At 55.9% G+C, this 12,487-nt stretch overlaps 6 protein-coding genes across 6 annotated transcripts; 2 read left to right on the top strand and 4 right to left on the bottom strand.

The window, feature by feature from the left end:
* Positions 1 to 99: 99 nt before the first annotated feature.
* W97_05881 (uncharacterized protein) lies at positions 100 to 2,133 on the bottom strand (the record flags this gene model as incomplete). Its single annotated transcript, XM_007783762.1, has 2 exons — positions 100 to 1,944; positions 1,999 to 2,133. The coding sequence occupies 2 exons, from the start codon at positions 2,131 to 2,133 to the stop codon at positions 100 to 102; spliced, it is 1,980 nt and encodes a 659-aa protein (XP_007781952.1).
* A 1,177-nt stretch (positions 2,134 to 3,310) lies between these two features.
* Positions 3,311 to 5,570, top strand: W97_05880 (primary-amine oxidase; the record flags this gene model as incomplete). The annotated part of the gene is made up of 4 exons (XM_007783761.1): positions 3,311 to 3,646; positions 3,698 to 3,815; positions 3,866 to 5,116; positions 5,200 to 5,570. 4 exons carry the CDS (start codon positions 3,311 to 3,313, stop codon positions 5,568 to 5,570), a joined length of 2,076 nt encoding a protein of 691 aa, XP_007781951.1.
* Positions 5,571 to 6,045: 475 nt separating this feature from the next.
* Positions 6,046 to 6,497, bottom strand: W97_05879 (uncharacterized protein; the record flags this gene model as incomplete). The annotated part of the gene is made up of 3 exons (XM_007783760.1): positions 6,046 to 6,182; positions 6,263 to 6,335; positions 6,426 to 6,497. 3 exons carry the CDS (start codon positions 6,495 to 6,497, stop codon positions 6,046 to 6,048), a joined length of 282 nt encoding a protein of 93 aa, XP_007781950.1.
* Positions 6,498 to 7,268: 771 nt separating this feature from the next.
* Positions 7,269 to 8,525, bottom strand: W97_05878 (uncharacterized protein; the record flags this gene model as incomplete). The annotated part of the gene is made up of 1 exon (XM_007783759.1): positions 7,269 to 8,525. One exon carries the CDS (start codon positions 8,523 to 8,525, stop codon positions 7,269 to 7,271), a length of 1,257 nt encoding a protein of 418 aa, XP_007781949.1.
* Positions 8,526 to 8,961: 436 nt separating this feature from the next.
* On the bottom strand, positions 8,962 to 10,530 carry W97_05877 (uncharacterized protein; the record flags this gene model as incomplete). Its single annotated transcript, XM_007783758.1, has 4 exons — positions 8,962 to 9,364; positions 9,420 to 9,865; positions 9,914 to 10,157; positions 10,220 to 10,530. The coding sequence occupies 4 exons, from the start codon at positions 10,528 to 10,530 to the stop codon at positions 8,962 to 8,964; spliced, it is 1,404 nt and encodes a 467-aa protein (XP_007781948.1).
* Positions 10,531 to 11,059: 529 nt separating this feature from the next.
* On the top strand, positions 11,060 to 12,369 carry W97_05876 (uncharacterized protein; the record flags this gene model as incomplete). Its single annotated transcript, XM_007783757.1, has 2 exons — positions 11,060 to 11,076; positions 11,106 to 12,369. 2 exons carry the CDS (start codon positions 11,060 to 11,062, stop codon positions 12,367 to 12,369), a joined length of 1,281 nt encoding a protein of 426 aa, XP_007781947.1.
* Between the last annotated feature and the right edge of the window lie 118 nt (positions 12,370 to 12,487).

The following is a 12,487-nucleotide window of genomic DNA, read 5'->3' as shown; positions in this document are numbered from 1 at the left end:
CAAGAATGACTTCAAGAACTCTAGGATGTTGAGAAAGGACGCCCGTGCCAAATTACCCGCATTTGCTTTCAGAAAAACAATGCCAGCCCCTAGCCTAGCCTAACCTCCCAGCGCCTGCCCAACAACCTGCCCCACAAACCCAGCATAGCTACTGAAGAAGATCCCCTTCAGCACCGTCTCCCCCTCCTCAACAGCCCAGTGCCCAGCCTCCACAAGCCGCTCCTTCCACCGCTCCCGCTCGCTCTTACTCAGCTCCTCCCAGCGCTTCGCCTGCACATGTTCTCTGAGCAACTGCGCCGTATCCGCATGCACCTCCGTGCTCAGATCCGTAGATCCGGTGGCCGAATCCCCTTCGCGCACGATGATCGCTTTCGTGTCCGCTCCCTCGCCCGGCTGGGCCAGATGCAGAATATCCCTCAGCCGCTGGCTCGTCTTGCGAATCGGCTCCGCGATCGCCTCGGGCACCGCGTCCTGGACTCTGTGCCTAAGATGCGGGGGTACCGCGCCTGGGGGGCTGTAGCTCCCGAGCCGCTGCAGCGCGTCGCGCAGGCGCGGAGGGAGGATGTTGAGGGCGGAGCTGCCGGTGGAGTTGTAGCCCAGCACGCCTTGCAGCAGGAGTAGAGTTACGACGAGCACGAAGCCGATGGTTAGGAGGCTCAGCCCCGTGTGCAGCCTGTCGGAGACGGAGGCCGAGGGGAGGATGTACCGCGTGCCGCGCTTGGAGGGGTGCAGGGGGCGCAGGGTGAAGGTGTCGACGACGACGGTGTTGCCGAGGGAGGTCGTGCAGAGGCGGAGGTGTTGCGGGCCAGGGGGTTTGGCGGAGTTCAGGTCGGCGGGGGTCGGGGGGCCGCCCGGGTTAGAGGAAGGCCAGGGGGAATGGAAGGGGGAGAGCTTGATCTGGGTGATTTGGAGCGGGTGCACGTCTTTGAGGACGGTCACTTTGTGGAAGTGCGAAATGCTGTCTTTGGCGCTTCCGCGGTAGTCGAGCGTATAGACGCACACTGAGATATCTTGGCCGGCCACGGCGACGACGATTTGGCGCTCGCCGGTTGAGGGGTCGGCGTCGAGGAGGGAGACGTCCATGCCGATGGCTGCTTTGACGTGGCTTGGGAGCCGCTTTCGGAGCATTACAGTTCCTGGTCCTCCGCTCTGGTAGAGCCGTAGTATGGAGAGCTCGGCACCTTTGCGGTTCGGCAGGTTCGAGAGCAGGAGGACATGGTTTGGAGTGAGGAAGCGCAACGCACGGAGCTTAGACCTGCCGGGCTTTTCAAATACGTCCGGGAAAGGGACGGTATATATAGTTCGGGGATCTATAGATGGAGTCTTGCGTTCGTGAGAGGCGAAATCGTAAGAGACTGGTAGTGTCCGGACGGCGTCGTCGGTGACGTATCCGACCAGGAAGTAGCCATCGCCCTGCTCTATGAAGTCGATGTCGTTAGCTTCTGCGTTCTCTGGCAACTCTATGTGCTCTATGATGTCTGATGAGGAGGGCGCGGAGCTCGTCGCATCGAAGATCACCACCTCGTTGGGAGCTGAGAACGAGGACGCGGCCGCACCAATGCGCTTGCTTCCGGAGCTGCTCTTCTTTGTCGGAGATAGTCGCAATACTCGCTGATAGGCTTCCTTTCTCGCCGCGGCCTCTTTGGGAGGCTTGAAGAGCGAGGTCTTGCCATGGAAAGTGATTTTGCCCTCGGGTGTCTTTTCTGTCGTCGCTTGTGGTTCCGTCCCTGTGGCCTTCTTCGGTGGGTAGTCCACCATAAAGCTGCGGAAATGCTCATTCCTGCCGGCCAGCCGATCCTTCTCCGATGAATTTATGCCAGCAAATGTGATCAACCCATCTTTTGACGCTAGGTTTGCCAGGCAGGTTACGGAGTCCTCATCCCGTGACAGCTCTATCTCTGCACTTTTCTCGATGGTCGCAGGTGAAGTGATATCCAGCAAAGCCTGCGCAAACATGGGTCAGCCAGTATTCAAGGAGCGCAGACGAGCGTGACGCACAATCTTGTTGCTGACTCCGCTCCTGCCCTCTCCTCCGCCACCTCCCACGACTAGGTAGCCCCTGTTGTACGGGTCGAAGTCCGCGCTCATCGGCGGGAAGTCGAGAGTGATCTTAGTATAGCTTGGTGGTGACATGGCGCGTACTCGTTGTGGCCCTTACAGGACCAGTTTGAGCGCTGTAGCGATACGGGGCGATACTGCAAGAATGGTCCTTCACAGTCTCGGGTTGTGGGCTGCTCGTAGGGTATGGTAGCTTTTTAGTATTCGAAACGGAGTACAGGTTTGCAGTAGGTATTGCAGGGACGCGTCGCGGCTGCGATACAAGCCGGACCGCGTCTGTTCAAGATGCGGTGCTTGATGCAGGTCGCATAGGATACGCAGTAGTATGACAGGTAGAAGTAATGTTGCTGCAGCCCGTTCCGCGCAGGGCAAGATAGGTAGGTAGGTAGGTAGGTAGGTAGGTAGAAACTGTAAGGTTACCAGGAATGGAAGCCTGAAAGCCAGCACGGTGTTGATGACGTCGGTTGAGCAAGAACCTCAACACCACGCCAAGACTCCCAATCTGTAAGTGCAGCATGAAACAGTCGGGCAGGATAGAAGCTCGCAAGCTACCACATCATCTACATGTCCGCTGATGCCATGGCACGGTGAAGTTAAAGCGAAAGCCAACGGATGACACTCAGGTATCTGCTAAGCACCCCTCCTCGGTCGTGCTGTCTCTAGAGCATACTTGTCCACCTTTAAGATGCTCTTCACGAGTTACATGGTTACGTTGACTGTCAGACAGATGGTCAAATCGAACATGCTTGCAAGTCTTCTCTCAGATGTTGCCGTGCAGTCATGCTGTTGAACGGTAAGCGAATCCACACCGCGCCAGACCAGGCTTCACCATCCGCACCTGACAGCGGCGCAGAACAGCTTTATCGCCGCAGGACTTTGTATCTGCACTGAAATGCGGCGGAGCTGCGAAGAAGGCCCGCTCTCCTGCAGCCGTTGTGGCCTTTACCCCCTTTGGATAAAAAACCCCGCGTATCAGCCGGGGGAGCTCTTATCGGCCTTGTCAAGAGCTTCGGCGGACAGCCGCGAACCGAGTACAGCGGGGCAACGGCTTGACATTGAGAAATTGTATATAACCAAATAGGTAGCCTTTCACTGTCCATATCTTCTGTCCTGTTGATCGATCTCTCACCTATATCTTGAGTGTTCTCCGTTTAACCGTCTGCAACTCTCATCCGTGCTGCTCGATTTTTCCTCAACTCCTCAATACCTCTCTTGAGCAGTCGTATCACGAACCTCGGGGACTCTGCAGACGATGGCTCTCGATCGTCTGAAGCAGATGGCCTCTCAGGTCACTGGCCAAGCAAAACCACCTCACCCTTTCGACCCTCTCTCTGAAAGCGAGATCGAGAGAGCTGTGGCTATCATCCGCAAGGAGCACGATGGCCTCTTCTTCAATGCAGTGACGCTGTGGGAGCCGCGGAAAGCAGACATGATGAAGTGGGTCGCAGATCCGGATCACACACAGCGACCGCACCGAATAGCAGATGTTGTAGCCATTGGCAGAGGCAGCAAGGTGTACGATGGCATTGTGGATCTGGAAGAGGGCAAGATCCTAAACTGGGAGTTGACTGAGGGTGTGCAACCCCTGGTACGTTTGAGATTTGTTGTGATATAAGAGGACTCAACTGATGCCTTTCAGATCACCATGGAGGATCTCCAGATCGTAGAGACTGTAGTGCGGAAGGATCCTAAGGTCATCGAGCAGTGTGGATTGATCGGCATCCCGCCTGAGGACATGCACAAGGTCTACTGTGACCGTAAGTTTGCCGCACAGCCCATCACAGCTATAGACTAACACTCGGTATAGCATGGACCATCGGCTACGACGAGCGCTTCGGCAGCAGCGTCCGCCTCCAGCAGGCACTCATGTATTATCGCCCACACGTCGATGACAACCAGTACACATATCCTCTAGATTTTTGCCCCATCTACAACTCCGATACCCAAGAAATTATCCACATCGATGTACCTGCAGTACGGAGACCCGTAAACCAGGCACCCCCTAACAACTACCACGCCGCGGCCATTGAAGCAGAAGGCGGCTACCGAACTGATCTCAAGCCCATCGAGATCACTCAACCCGAAGGCGTCTCATTCACCATGGACGGCCGAATCATCAGCTGGCAGAACTGGAAAGTCCACGTGGGGTTCAACTACCGAGAAGGCATGGTCCTCAGCAACATCACCTTCAACGACAAAGGCAACGAGCGGCCCGTCTTTTGGCGGATGTCCCTCGCGGAGATGGTCGTGCCCTACGGCAACCCCGAGCACCCCCACCACCGCAAACACGCCTTCGACCTGGGCGAGTACGGGGGCGGCTACATGACCAACAGCCTGAGCCTAGGCTGCGACTGCAAAGGCGCGATCCACTACCTCGACGCCGCGTTCGTGAACCGCGCGGGCGCTGCGACGACCATCAAGAACGCCATCTGCATCCACGAAGAAGATGCCGGGATCCTGTTCAAGCACACCGACTTCCGCGACGACTCCGTAACGGTCACACGCGCACGAAAGCTCATCATCAGCCACGTCTTCACCGCGGCAAACTACGAGTACTGCGTCTACTGGGTCTTCCACCAGGACGGTACCATCCAGCTCGAAATCAAGCTGACAGGCATCCTGAACACGTACGCCATGAACCCAGGCGAAGACACCAAGGGGTGGGGCACGGAAGTCTACCCCGGCGTCAACGCGCACAACCACCAGCACCTCTTCTGCCTGCGGCTAGACCCCAACGTCGACGGGCCGAACAACACGGTCTTCCAGGTCGACGCCGTGCGCGGCGCGGGCGAGGTCGGCAGCGCAGAGAACAAATACGGCAACGCGTTCTATGCGCAGAAGACGAAGTTCGAGACGGCGGAGCAGGCGATGAGCGACTACGACGGGAACACGAGCCGCACGTGGGACATGGCGAACACGAACAAGATCAATCCGTACAGCCACAAGCCTGTGAGCTACAAGCTCGTGAGCCGAGATGTTCCGACGCTGCTGCCCAAGGAGAACAGCTTGGTGTGGAAGCGCGCTGGATTCGCCAGGCACGCCGTGCATGTCACGAAGTGTAAGTCTCTCCCCCTCTCATCCCCTTCCCCTTCCCACACTCTCCCCCTCAACCTTTCTCCCTCGTCTAACTATCCCCCCAAGACGACGACGCACAAATCCACCCTGCAGGCCGGCACGTGCCCCAAACCTCCGGCGAGCCCTCCCCCGGCCTCCCCGCCTGGATCGCAGCGAACCCGAGCGCCTCAATCGACAACACGGACATTGTGCTGTGGCACACCTTCGGGCTGACGCACTTCGCGGCGCCCGAGGACTTCCCCGTCATGCCCGCCGAGCCCATGACGGTGCTGCTGAGGCCGAGAAACTTCTTTACCAAGAATCCGTGTTTGGATGTGCCGCCGAGCTTCTGCTCGGTGCCGAGTGGGATTCGCCAGGGGAATTCGCTCGTCGATAAGGTGAGTCGGTTGGCGTTTGGGCAGTCGAAGGGGCAGGAGACGGGGGGGAAGTGCTGTTAGGAGTGGTTCGGAGAAAGGGGAATAGTGTGCTTGACGTGTTTAGTGCCGGCTGGTTTACCATGCAAAAGGCTCCAGTGGGCAACATTACATTTGGAAACAGTTCGATCGGACATGTTGATATCGGATCTTCCGTCCCATCGGAGCCGTTGCAAGGTTGCGCTGCTATGACTTTCGGGTTATGAGCTAGGGCGAGGGCGAACTGCCATTGTTTATCAAGTACTGGAGTATGGGGAACGGATCAAAGGTAGCATGTTCAGAATCAAGAGGACCGACATTTGCCGTAACGTGTGCATCACATGGTGATTTTTGGGACGGTGATACAAGCAATTGTTGGGTCCCAGTACAAGGTCGCTTGAAAGTTGTTCGTTCCATAGAGGGCTTTCTGTGAAGTATGATACAGGCCGCAGATGCATCCATGACTATCCATCCATGACTCCTCTCTCAGTCCTCAGTCGTCCCTACTCAGTCCCATTATCTACTGCTTGGGGTTCTTGGACGGGTTGCTCGGTCCATCAACAAGCTTCTCCACGGTGCCTGCAATGCCGCCCTTGCTCGCGTCGAACTGGCTCCCGATCGCGCCATCCTTGCTGAAGGGGCCGCCAATCGCCTCGCCTGTATCACGGTGTCAATTGATGTCCTCGATGAGATGACCGAGATGGAAAGGCGGGTCAATTGAGGGGAGGGAAGCGTACCAATCTGGCCGATCGAGCCGTCGGGGTTGAACTGCTTGCCGACAGCACCGCCGGAGGAGATGACGCTGGGGTTCTACCGAGAGATTGGAGTGTTAGTAGGGGGAATACGGGACTCCCTGCTCCTGATAGACATTCATAGAATCGGCGTGGCGTGGAAACATACCTGCGGATCCGAGCTCTGCTTCGCGGCACCAGCCTGCTCAGCGGTGTCGTGGATGGGGTTCTTGTCTGCCATTGTGCGTGCTTGGATGATGGTGGTTCTGAAGGTTAAGACCTTGGTGGCAGGGGCGCGGATGATTGCTCGATGCATTGCGAGGAGGATTGGTGCGATATATGCGGTGCTCCGATGTAAGAATGATGTGCTTAAGAAGAGAGGAGAAGGTCACGGGGCGAAGTGGTTCCGCCCAAGCTGAGGGCGCGTCATTGTTGATGCGCAGAGGTGTCGTGATGTCATGACGGGATCTTTGGAGAACCGTGTCCGATGCGGAATCTCCAATGCGTTTCTGGGAGATGTCCATTCGCCAGATCCGCTGAGCCTGGCTGAAGAGGCTGAATACGGATCTCGTAACTGGCTGCGGGTGTTGCGGAAGATCTTGCCTCGGCTGGCTGGCGCTCTGTGAACGTGCACTGCGAGATGATCTTCGTAGCACGTGAGAAGTTAAGAGCTGAATGTTTTGAAGATGCCGTTAAAACTGCGTTTCTTAATCTCGCAATTGATCGTGATACTAATGGGGCAGAACAGCTATCTTAGTCTAATGCTGTAACATGCTTCTAGATTTAAGTGTTCCCATCGTGTCATTGTGTCATACCATGGCCGGCTCTGGGGAGGCCACTACCAACCTTCCCATATGTCTCCTGTAATGCTTCGTCGAGCGCTTGTCTGATACTCTCCTAACCTCGCAACGCGAGCCATGTTGCACGACCTGTAAGGAGCTACCCAAACAGCAACAGAGAGTCTCGGCGGCTCCACAAGCATCGTTGTCCAGGACCGTCCATAGCATAGCCCTCAGGGATCCATCATGCTTCTCCCACGAGGATGTACCAAATCTCCATAGCCACCACGAACAACTGGGCCATGGCCTCTTTCGCCCAACATTTTCTTCCTGAGTACGGGACCATGTGGACCTTGCTGCGGCTCTTCCCGGTGATCCTCTTCACTTTGCTCTGCGTTCTCTGAGGGCTTGCCATCAGTGTTGTCATTAGGCTTCTCATTCGGATTGTCTTTCGCCTTCGGCTTGTTGTTGGCAAAAGCTTGCACCTGACTCCCAATTGCCCTCATGTCATCGCTGTCCTGACCCTCTCCGCCGGCCACATAGTGCCCGACGTTCTTGACAAGTTCTTCTTCGCCTTTACTCGTCCTCTCCCTCACCCAGTCCTCATATTCCTGCCACCACCACTTGTGCGTTTCCCCATCTCTTCCCAAATATCCCGCAACCCCATCCTCCCCAACCCTCTTTGCCCACGGCTTATCCACAATATAATGCAAACAAACCACCTCCTCATCCCTCCACATCTCCGGATGCCAATACCGCATCGTCTTGAGCGCATTGAACTGCCACCCAACACTAACCCACCTCCCCCTAAAAAACTCCGCCAAGAAGTCCTGATCCGGAAACTTAAACTCCCCCAACTTCTCACTCGTGTTGAAGAATTCCATCATCCGTTCCCACAGCCCCTCACTCGGCCTGAACAAAAACATCCCCGAGTTCAGCAGATGGTGGGTCGGCCTGCTCCCTTCCGTCACGGGCGTCGGCTCCGTCAGCGCCTCGGGATGCCTCACGAGGCTGTACGCGCAGTTCTCCTCGTTCCACTCCTCCGGCGCCCACGCGTCATTGTCTTTATTGCACACGCACGCGTGGTTCGCGGCGATCCAGTCGTCGCCTGGCAGCTGGATGTCGAAGATGGCGTCCATGTCCTTGCGCAGGATCATGTCCGCGTCCAGGTAGCAGACCGCGTCGTATTGCCATAGCTCGAAGACGCGCAGTTTGGTCCAGGTGTCGCCGAAGCGCTCGGCGATGAGGTTGATGGGGATGTCGGCGCGCGGGAGGAGGGGGGAGACGCGGCGCAGGATGAGGTTTGTGTGGGACGCTTCGGCTTCGAGGGCGGAAACGGAGGAGGCGTCGAGGCTCGAGGTGTAGAGGACTACGAGGGGGTATTGGGCCTTGTACTTCTTGAGAGTGTAGGCGAGGACGATGACGCCGGCGAGGTAGGAGGAGCGCGTTATGAGGGTTGTGTAGGCGTAGTTGGTTTTTGAGGAAGCCATTGTGGCTGATCTGGGGGTTTGAGGTGTTCGAAGAAGGAGGTTGCACCGGAGACTGCGACTATCTGCGCCATTGCTCGAGCTCGTGGACTGGGGGAACCTCGGTGGGTGTGCACCGCGGTGGTGGTTGCGTCACCACCCTGGCTGAGCCAGAGGTCGCAAACTGCAGGCCGCACGTGACATGTCTTGATGAAGGAGCACTGGAGTGTCTAACCTTACGATGCAAAGCCTTGCGCGAGGATGGACAATAACATTCATTCAGCTGTGTCTATCGAGTGGATCTTGGTATCATAAAACATGTCCAAACGCCCACAGCTGCCCTCACTTCTAACGCCAATGAAATGCCACCAACGCTGATATCCAGGATCAGCCAGCCCACCATCTAACAGCGCGCCGAAGTAAACGGCCCCTATGCTTGACACTCTGAATGTCATACCGCTCAACTGATCCTAGCGACCAGATGCCAAACCTTGTAGCAAACATTGATGACAAGCAAGACTGCGGCCACCGGCACAAACATCTGCAGAAACTCGAGCGGATGTACGGGTTTCACTTCTGTTTCGATATAGCCAGCACCAACCTTAGCCTGGCCGGATGTTGATCCATTCTGAAGAACGTCTCGGCCCTCGTCGGCGGGGAAGCGACCATGCTGTAAGAAGTATTCAATGAGCTCGTCTTTCTCGACCCAGCGTTGATGTACCCATTCTTCGAACGCTTTCGGGTCATCCAAGGGCATGGAAGCTATGGCAAATCGCCGCCAGTGCATGTTGACGGACTTGGGTGGCCGGCCTTGGAAGTAGGTCGAGCGGATGGTGAAGATGTCCTGACCGAACAACCCACGTCTGTTCCTGTGTAAGCGTTTGTTTGCATCAAGGAGATCAGGGATTGGGTACATACGGAACCCCCTCGTAAGAAAGAGTACAGTCATAGACCCAGTCCACTGTGCGGCGCATTTCCTGGAGACAGAACAGCAGGCCAGTGCTTCTGGGAAGCAGCACATGGCGTAGATCAGGTATGTTGTTCTTATCTGCCCACTTCTTGCTCGATGCTCGACCATTCTTGGATAGGTTCGTTCCTTCAGGGAAGATCAGAAGCCACATTGGATCCAGTGGCTGCGAACCGGATAGTGGTCCGTGATGACTGGTGTTGAGCTTCCGCAAGCGGTGCTGGAAGCGCGGCTTATCTTTGGCCCAATTCCGCGACAAGAAGACGAAGCTGAAGAATTGCATGCCCCACCCGAGGATAGGTATCCATTTAAGCGACTCTTTGAGGATTATGTAAACGTGGCCATGCATTCGATCGGTGTATGCGATCCACCACAGGTAGAGCCAGTCAGTGTATATCTGCCTGGCGTCAGCCTACATACATCATCAGTAGTATGGTCAATATACCTGATGGTTCGAGATCAAGATCAGCCGCTCTGGAAAGTCGCATTCTAGCCTCCCGTCCGCCGTTTGGCGTAGCTGCCCTCGAACGGTCTCGTCTCCGCTGATCCGTACGAGGGTCGGACTCCACCACTGCGTCATCGTTGTAATGAGAAGGCCAAAATGTTGCTTTGTGAACGCCATCCAAGCATAGTACCAATCTTTCTGGAGCAGGTACAGGGGCGTACCGAGGAGTTGACCTAGAAACATACTGTATGTAGTTGCATCAGCGAAGCCGGTTCTTAGAATGTTCGGATGTCTCACAGCACAAACCATATACAACTAACTAAGAAGTATAGGCCAAATAGAACCATGCGCACAGCTTGTTTGGGAAACCCATGTTTTATTCGGCCACCTGGATGCTTCGCGTCCGTCATCTTCTCTGCATGTGCTGGTTCTCCGTTCACAAGTGTTTCGCCGGTGAGACCTTCTCTTGCTAGATGCCCGCTGGCATGGTCTTGGCCCGTAGGCTTTCCGTTCGCGAGCTCTCCATTCATAGGCGTTCCATTCGCCAGGTGTCCATTTGCAGGTTTCTGTTGCGCCACTATCCGAGCTTGCCGTTGTCTCAAGGTTTCCTGGGCCATTTGCCTGTGGAATAGTACACAACGGACGGGGAACGCTGTAACGAGGATGCAGCAGAAGATAGTTTGCGCGGCCGGAGGGAAGTCAGCCCGTATACGAGGTCACGGAGACCGGCGCTGTGGTGATAGAGACTCTGGATAGGTCGTGGAAGTAGACGGCTCTAGTATGGGAGGTACAGAACATCTATCCGCACGCTCCGGAACCATGCTGTATCTTTCGCTCGAAGCCAAGCCGGGTGCCCTCCGAAACGGAAGTGGTGAACGACAAAGCAGTGAGCAAAGATAGACGAATGCGGGGTCACGTGGGGCAGAATGCTGCCGGGAATGTCAATGAGCGCTTGATGGAGCTTTGACCACTGCGATTCAAAGAAGTTCGAATTGATGCTTGCGGGCGGGTGTTAGAGCGCCATGATCATGGCGCGATGATAGTAACCAGACCTCTTGCAAGAGCTATACCAGCTTGGAAAAGACGCTTTACCTCCAGTGCCGTCAGAAGGGAGATCCGCGACATTGCGGAGCTTCCAGATCGAACATGTCCAAACTACCAGGGTAAGCCGGTATCAAGAAATGCACCTCAGAACACCAGCGCTGGTGTTGCATTACATGCTGACACTCTATACAGAGACCCGTAATAATGATCTCGTCTGCCTGCAGTGGCCCTCACCGCCGCGCAACATACTCCTGACGAAGAAGAACAACACCCCCAAGATCACCGAGTCCCTAATTGAGTACGCTCAGCACATCCGATCGTCCTACCCCGGAGTCCATTTGCTGTTCGAGCGACATGTAGCCGAAGAGGTCCATGGGAGGCTCGCATGCGCCGTCTATACCACCCCAGCGGGAGTTTCAGCCGCAGCCCTTCAGCACAAGACCGACATGATCTGCACCCTAGGCGGGGACGGTACAATCCTTCATGCCTCGTCTCTGTTCGCAAACACCCAGCGCGTGCCTCCGATCCTCTCATTCAGCATGGGCACACTGGGTTTCTTAGGTGAATGGAAGTTTAAGGAGTACAAGCGGGCGTTTCGCGAGGTCTACATGTCAGGGGCCAGCGCAGGATACGGCAGTAACCTCTTCACGAAGCCAGAGGGACAACACCAACAGGATGACTCCCACTCGCCGATACCATCATCCTACAACGCTGCCCATGCCGCCGCCGTGCAGCCGACAGGCTGGTCCTCCATCCGCGGCAAATCCATGGGCTCCAACCGCGGCGCACGTGTCCTCCTCCGTAACAGACTGCGAGTCAGTGTTTTCGACGCGGACGGCAACCGCATCGGCGGTAACAGCCAAGACCCTTCAGGCTCAGATAGCGATGTCTATGCCATGAATGAGGTGATTGTGCACCGCGGCGGTGATCCTCATCTCGCAATCGTCGAAGTCTTCGTCGGCGGCCGATTTCTCACCGAAGCAGTTGCCGATGGCATGATCATCTCAACACCTACGGGTAGCACTGCATACAGTCTCAGCAGTGGCGGCAGCATTGTGCATCCGCTTGTGAAATCGCTGCTGCTGACGCCAGTTTGTCCAAGGAGTCTGAGTTTCAGGCCGTTGGTTTTGCCAGCGAATACTCCGATCACGCTGAGGCTAAGTGAGAAGAACAGGGGCAGAGAGGTTGAAGTCAGCATTGATGGCGTTCGGAGATCTAAGGGGGTGGGTGTAGGCATGGAGGTCAGAGTCTTTGGCGAAAGGATGAAAGACAAGCATGGAAACTGGTGTGGTGGAGTACCGTCGGTCGTCAGAGGTGCTTGCGGTGCTGAAGCAACTGGCGAGGACCATTGGGTGGGCGGATTGAATGGACTGTTGAAGTTTAACTATCCATTCGGAGAAGAGGTCTCCTAGGTTCAGGAACTGAGCGTTGCAATACTGATACGCACCAAGGTAAATATAGCATGGAAGATGTGATCCCAGCTAGGCTGGTTCAACACTTCCCTCTATCATCAAGGATCTATACTACACT

The sequence above is a fragment of the Coniosporium apollinis genome (genome assembly GCF_000281105.1).
Source record: "Coniosporium apollinis CBS 100218 chromosome Unknown supercont1.28, whole genome shotgun sequence".
NCBI lineage: Eukaryota > Fungi > Ascomycota > Dothideomycetes > Coniosporium > Coniosporium apollinis.
This window is presented reverse-complemented; position numbering and strand designations above follow the sequence as displayed.